Source organism: Dendrobium catenatum, unplaced genomic scaffold (assembly GCF_001605985.2).
Source record: "Dendrobium catenatum unplaced genomic scaffold, ASM160598v2 original_scaffold_153559, whole genome shotgun sequence".
NCBI classification, from domain to species: domain Eukaryota; kingdom Viridiplantae; phylum Streptophyta; class Magnoliopsida; order Asparagales; family Orchidaceae; genus Dendrobium; species Dendrobium catenatum.
The window spans coordinates 181,072-188,860 of NW_021471987.1; the positions used below are offsets into that span (position 1 = coordinate 181,072).

General features: G+C 38.2%; 1 protein-coding gene across 1 annotated transcript; it reads right to left on the reverse strand.

Moving 5' to 3' along the window:
- LOC110095693 (cation/H(+) antiporter 2-like) lies at positions 1–5,225 on the reverse strand. Its single transcript, XM_028692247.1, has 4 exons — positions 3,561–5,225; positions 3,353–3,501; positions 2,555–3,100; positions 1–1,082 (listed from the first exon to the last, which is right to left on the reverse strand). The coding sequence occupies exons 1-4, from the start codon at positions 4,594–4,596 to the stop codon at positions 366–368; spliced, it is 2,448 nt and encodes an 815-aa protein (XP_028548080.1). The 5' UTR covers positions 4,597–5,225; the 3' UTR covers positions 1–365.
- Positions 5,226–7,789: the final 2,564 nt, after the last annotated feature.

A 7,789-nucleotide genomic window follows, 5' to 3' on the forward strand; every position in this document is an offset into this window, starting at 1 on the left:
TCAAGTGTAATTAATCTGAGGGAGTCCAGTCTTTTCAAAAGAGAGTAACTCATATTTTTTTTACTTGACTTTACTTTGATGATATGCACATTAACCTATTCATTTACAAACTACTAACATGAGACTTGTGATTAAATATAGCGAAATCACATTAAATAATGTGCACATTAACCTATTCATTACATTGTTTGTCCATTTTCGACCCACAAATTCAGTCAAAACGACATAAAAATCTTTCTTTTCCAACATGAAATGCCATTCTTCTATTTCACTGTACATTTTACGTTAAGAATCAGAAATATAAACCAACCAACTATTCTATTTCGGAAACTAAAGAGAATGAACCACCAACTCCTCTAAAGGAACTAGAACACCTTAAACTCCTCGTCTATATCTTCATCATCTTCACCATCATCATTCTTACAAGACAAGTGATTACTATACTGTCGAACTACTAAAACTGAACCAACCCCCATAAAATCACAGGAAGCCAATAGATCTCCTACTGACCCCAACTCTGGACATTCCACCCACTGATTCATCCCTCTAGTTAATGGCGACAGTCTATCTCTTCCTCTCCCCACAATAAACAAAGAGTACATGTTATCCATGGCGCATATCACTGCCACAGTCTCTGCAGCATTTCTTACATATTTCTCCACGTACATTGCCCGCCCAGTCGACATGGACCTGCTCATGAAAGTTGCCATGAAGGCTTCATCGGCCTCCATTTCTCTTTCATGGTTAGAGATGGCAACGAGAACTTCCTTATCGTCATTTGCTGCAGCCATCTCTAAGCCTGCATCGTGTTCGGCCCTTGATTCTGGGAGGAAGCGGATGACTGTGAGGAGAACGGAAGGGTGGAGGGCGAGTCGCATTCCGACGGCGAGGGCCTCGCGATCGTCGGCGCCGCCGAAGAAGAGGACGGCCACCTGGTGCATGGGGTGGTGGGGGTTAGGCCCATTCGTTGGGGTGTGGCCACCAACGCTGCCGTCGAGGCCTCGGTCGACCAGCACTCCCACTGTGCAAGGTATTCGTTTCATCACTCGTTCATTCAACTGTTGCACTGCAATCTTCCCTACCTGCATGTATTAAAATACTTTCACAAGTTATATATAAGAGCAATATGATAGGAGAGGTTCATATCTTTTTATAGAGAAATAATGTTAAACATCCATGTAAAAGCATAATAAGTGAGATTTAGACTTTCGTTTGGGATGACTTTTTTACTATTTAAATTAACTTTTTAGTATAAAAATGAATATTTTTATACTAAAAAGTGTTTTAAGAATCAGTAACAAAGCAGTCTCAAACGGAGCCTTTATATCATTAGATTATTATAAGATATAATAATCTTATATAATATTTATGATTAAATGGCATAGAACTAGAAAAGAAATATCTTCTATAATATCCATGGCTTTATATTCTCTTATATTGATAAATATTTTATATAGTTGATAATAATTTATGATTAATATAAAATAATGTATGAAAAAGCATTAATTTAACTAAAAAATATGAGTAGGAAAACTCTTTAAAGAGCGATGAGCAATATATAATATATGCATAATATCATCCCTATTTATTAGAATATAATTAAGGATAAGGTGAAGATGAATATTCTTATTAATAGTTATCTGCAAAAGTGAAAATTTAATCCTTAAACTGTAGAAATTATGTTCAGCTCATCAATTACACCAAATTCATTTAGGTTTCTTTTGAGATTTTTTTTTACTATGTTTTCTACGATTAGTTTTTTTTTAAAGTAGTAAAAAAATAATGACAAAAGTTATCCCAATTGAAAGAGGTCAAAAGCAATCCCAACCAAAGCCTTAGTATAAACTAAGGTTTTGTTTTAGAGGGTTTTTTTACTGCTTCTTAAAAACAACTTTCTAATACAAAAATTAAAAAAAGCTGTTTTTAAGAAGCAGGAAGAAAACCATCCTAAATAAAGCATAAGGTTTCATTTGAGATATATTACTTACAACTTTCTAAAGCTATTTTTTAATTTAAAAATTTTTTAAACTATAAATTTTGTACTAAAAAGTTGTTTTAAGAAGCAGTAAGAAAGAAAGTTTAAGATTTTATTTGAGATAACTTTCTTACTATTTTATAAAGTTATTGCATAAAGTAATTTTTTTTTTAAATTGTTATAGAAAATAGTTTCCTAGCATAATTTTTTTAAAGCGGCAATAATGCGAGGGTTAAATCAATCAAAAACCTAAATCTTTACCGCCAAAATAAAATTCACATAAATTAATTTGAAGTTCATTTGATTTAGACAGCTAAATCACATATATAGCTGTCATGAGATAAAATTTTATCATACTTAGGTTTAGTTTGGGATGATTTTTTTATTACTTTTTAAAATAGATTTTTAATTTAATTTTTTTTAAATTAAAATTTTTGTACTAAAAATATATTTTAAGATAAACTTTAGGATTAAAAATGACTAAAAGCACTTTCAGCTTTTTAAAAAATTGATTAAAAATAGCTTTTTTTTTTTGCTATAGTAAGAAAAGAATGTGGTAGCTAGAGAACTATGATTTACCTGCATCCTTCCATCTACCCTCTGGTGCTTATGAAATGGCATGAGCACCAACGAAGCCCTGACATCCACCGTCGCATTATACACGTCCTCCTGCATCGTCTCCATTGCCGACACCACCGTCACCTGCCGGAGCCCTATGCCAGTCTCAATACTGAACACGTCGGCAGCAGCAGTGATAATCCGCGCATCATCGCCACCGTGCTCCCACCCGCCGTCATCCTCAACGTCGTGCTGGTGGTACAATACGTAGGAGGCGGCGCCGGCGGTGAGCTCCACGAGGTGCATTAGGTAGGCTGCCAGGGGGGATTCCGGTGCGCCGCCGCCGCATATCTCAACGAGGTTGAGCATTGTGGGCACGTCGCGGGGGCCGTGGATGCAGGTGAGTATGCGGAGCTCCGCACCTATGGGATGGTGGTGCAGGTACGCACCGCGGTAGCGGAGGGAGCTGCGTTCTAAGCGGATGACGAAGGCGGCGGCGGGGCCAGCGGCGAGGGTGGCCATGAGCACGGTAACTAGGAGGACTTTTTGGGCTTCTTCTCCCCATATCTACGTGGAGTTTCACAATAGAGATTGCCACGTTAGAGAAATTACATTTATGATTTATGATCGCCAGATCTAATTTTTAGAGACAGAATGTAAAACGGGTACATAGGTAAAATTGTTGGAGTAGCTCTAACTGCAGGAAAATCGATCGCTATACAAAATCTGCAGGTAAAATCTAGTTTGCAGCGAAAAATTGTCCGACAATAATTCGCACGTCGGAAATTTTATTCCGTCGAAAAAATCTAGTGGACTTACCGGCAGAAAAATCGTAACCAAGACATCGTTTTCCTGAAAAGAATTCCGGTGTTTTATCTGCCCGAATTTCCGGCGGAAACTTTCTGCCATTAGCGCCGGCGGATAATCCGCTGGCCGGATGGTTTCGGCGGACAGTTTCCCACGGAAACCTCGGTAAATGAACTCTAATTTTAGCACTAGGACTAGGAACATACTTTAGTCTTCTAAATAAATAACAAGTAAATAGCGAGTAGTCTTACCTCTGCCCCTCTTGCTAAAGAAACAAGAACAAGATCCACATGCCCTTTGATATTGAGAAGAAAGCCAAGCACAATCCCCTCATACACTGCCATTCCAAGGTACCTTGTAGCCGCAAGCGTTCCCACCACCTTCGCAGCAATATTCAGCACCACCATCACAACCACCGCTCCCATCATCCCCCCACTAATACTGCTCATATCAGTACTAATCCCCGCAAATCCAAAAAATATCGGAAGAACAAACTTATTAATCGGATAACTAAGCTTATCCACCAACGTCCTCACTGTACAGCCTTCCCTCGGCATTACTAATCCCAACATGAAGCACGCCATAGTACTGTTATACCCCATCATCTCCATCATCACAGCCACTATGAACACAAAGAGTAATAATCCCACCATCTCCAAATGTCTGATGTGTCTTCTTCCTTCATTACGTTTGTTCATCCATCGAACCAGTGGCTTTAAAACCCAGGCTGAAATGGTCAGCATTAGAAGCGCTGTTAACCCACCTATAAGCTTCTGCGTTTGGGTTCTTTGGTTGTATGGGCCGGGACTGGTCGTGGTGGCGACGGCAAGGACGAGAAGGCAAGCCATGTCGTTGAGAAGGGACGATGATACGGCGAGGCGGCCGAGGTCTGAGGTGGCGAGCTTTAGTTCGGTGCACATGCGGATGACGATAGTGGAGGAGGTGTTGGTGTAGAGGAGAGCGAGGATAAGGAGAAAGAGGAGTGGGTTGCCGTTGGGGCCGGTGGCCCGGTAGATGATGGTGGAGGAGGAGATGGCGGCTATGAAGCAGGAGACAGCGGAGCCGGTTGTGATGATGATGGAGCGGCGGACGGAGCGGAGGAGGAAGGGGATGTCCATTTCTAATCCTACTAAGAGCATGAAGAACATGCGACCTGTTATGGCTATTGATCCCATGAGTTTGGTGTTGCTGCTGCCAAATGCGAATAACTCGCGCAATATTTTTATCTTTGATGTCATTGTTGGTCCCATCATCATTCCTGTCTGTTTAAAATAAAATCCATGTTGATCAGAATATCAGTAGTAAAGCTATGATTTTTTGAGAATTGAAGAATGAAAAAAAGACAACATACGAATATTTGGGAGATGACAGCAGGTTGGCCAATGCGATGGAAGATTGCTCGGTGAAGAAGGTGGGACAAGATGATGAGAGCTGCGCACTCGACGAGGATTCTCATCATGCCGGCCTCAAACGAGTTGCTGCAAAGACCAGTAAACTTGGCCAGAGGATTGTGCGCGTCCGCCGGAGTTACTGGTATCGTCGTCGCCATTGTTGCAGATGATTTAATGCTTAAATAGTTGAAGACCGAAGATGAAGAGGTAAGGGATTTTTTTTCCTATCTTCTAATTCATATCGCCATTGTTTTAGTCGTTACCACCATGATTGGTGTCTCTGCTGCAGTTCGGTGATTATCTTTCCTTCTTCATTTCTAGTTTCTGAGGTGGAGGTTTTTTTATTTGTTGGGGAAGAGAATGGTGTTTGTTTATTCGGTTTTGGTATGGTGGGATGAGCGAATTTCAATCTCTGATAACTGTTGTGTGAAAGGTTTATAATTAGCAGTTTGGTTTGTTCATTGATCTTCATTTTACCTGCTCCAGGAGCAGCTTAGGAGCAGATTAGTAACCGGTTTTATAAAGACGAACGCCGAAAAGCAAAATAAAATGAATTAAAATAGGCGGATTTACGTAAAATTTTTATGCATTTATATATTTAATATATAAATCTTCGTACTTATATATATATATATGCTAATGATTTTTATATGATTTAAAAATTTTAATATTATATAAAAATATGCAATTTTAAATATTAAATATGTGAATACATTAAAATTATGATAATTTTAAAAAGGGATTTTTACATACATAAAACCTTAAACTATAGTATAAACATATTTAACATCTAAATATTAGTATTTACTTATATACTACCTACAAACCCTTCTCCTCATATATATCACCATTATGCTACATCCCTTTAAAGCCACACCCCCAAAACATTCTTCTCCGCGGTCGCCTCACGTCTTCTTTGCTCGGAATTTGCTACTATGCCGCTTGAAACTTGCCTTAGGTCATAAAGTTTTGGTTTTTTGTTTTCTCTATCTTGTCATCGCTTGAGATCGGCTGGTTTGGTTTTTGTCTTCCCCATTCGATCTTGATGTTCGATTTTTGTCTGCTCCATTTATTTGTTACAACGGTTGTTTTCTTTTCGTCAGCCTTGTTGATGTTCGATTGTTCTTCTACTCGCGATTCAGTCTGACAGAGGATTTTTCACTACAGGAAAATCAGGGATTACCAGCGGCCTTTACCGATGGTCCTATAACTGCCAGAATTACCGGCGATTAAATCGGCTGTTTGATCGCCGGTATTTCCCGGTGGTGTATCTGACAGTTTTTAATAATACACCACCGAAATTAGTGGCGGTATAATAACCCCTGGCTTGGCCATCGATATTTTGATTTCTAGGCTCTATTATCGATGGCCATGCCGCCGGGTCTAAACCGTTGGAAAACTACCAGAAATTGTCATAATATTGGCCAAACTAAGTTTTCCTCTTCATTTCTTTGTGTATCAGACTAAAAGACATTCGCTCGTGATCGCGCCTCTAACTGCCTCAGCAGAAATCCGGCCGCCGACACCCTCTCTCTGGCTGACGATCTTGCCCTCACTCCGGCCGCCGATCACGCCCGCATTCTACCGCCAAAAGCCGTCGATCGACAACGCACCGAATCGAAGGTTTGCATTTTCAAAACTGTTGGAAAGATTTATGGAGCATAGATTGCTGCGTGATGCTAATGTTTAGCAAAATCAATTTGGATTCATGCTAGGTAGCTCAACTATGGAAGCTATGTATTTTTTTTATTATGTTATAGAAAAGAAACGTGTTAATAATGCTTATATTCATATCATTAAGAATATGTATGCAAGATTTATTACTTGTTGGATTATATTAAAGAAATGGGTTAATAATGTTTATATTCATGTCATTAAGGATATGTATGCAAGATTTATTACTTGTTAGATTATATAAAAGAAATTGGTTAATAATGTTTATATTCATGTCATTAAGGATATGTATGCAAGAGTAATAACTTGTTGGATTATAGAAAAGAAAGGGGTTAATAATGCTTATATTCATGTCATTAAGGATATAAGAGTTATTACTTGTTGGATTACATCAAGGATCGGCCTTAAGTCCATATCTTTTTGCTTTAGTCATAGATGTTCTCACTAGAAATTTGCAAGAGATTGTACCTTAGTGTATGTTTATTTTTGAAGATATTTTTTTTCGTTTAAATATATATTTTAAATAATAGTTATTGTGGAGAGATTGCGACCATGAGTGATCAAGTCATTAATAAGAGTATATATTTTAAATATATTCGGTCTATTATTTTGAGTGATGGTGAAATAGATAGGATTTTTATTAGTAGAATTCAAGTTGGATGGTTAAAGTGAAGGAATGTTTTGGACTTGTTATGTGATAAAAATGCCCCCCTCAAATGTAAGGGAAATTTCTATAAGAGGGTGGTTAGAACTGTAATGCTTAAATATCTTATTCAAACATAGGTATCATATCCTAAACTATTGTTGGATAGTTGGTGAATGCATTCCAATTCAAGTAAATCATACTTGTTCAAGCTACATATATTCTAATAATTGATTTTACAATTATGTAGGGAAAGTTTGCTTTAACATCCAAATGACTATACAAGAAGAGAGATATTAGATGTATAACAGATTATTACTAAGTCGAAGAGGATTGACAAATTAATTTATATAGGGAGTTGAGACTTTTATTTATGTTACATTCAACTACATTCCTTTAAGTTCGATAGAATTTTTAGATGTTCATATTCGAAGCACAAAAATCAAGCATTCCTCAAGTCTGATGATGTGAAGGTCGATTTATATCGTAGGGGATTTATTCCAGACTATTAGATTTGGACCTCATATGGCGAGTGTGAGAGCTCGTTTCTTTGATTTCTTTCCAGGATCGTCCGGGACGATGTTGAGATCGTCCAGGACGATCAGTGAAACAGCTGATGTTTGAGGTGGATCGTCTGGGCCGATTTGGGATCGTCCTGGGACAATCAGTGCATGGCAAAAGGCAGTGAGTAAGGGTTTTTATCGTTCGAGAAAATTAATTATCGTCCTCAGATATCGTCCT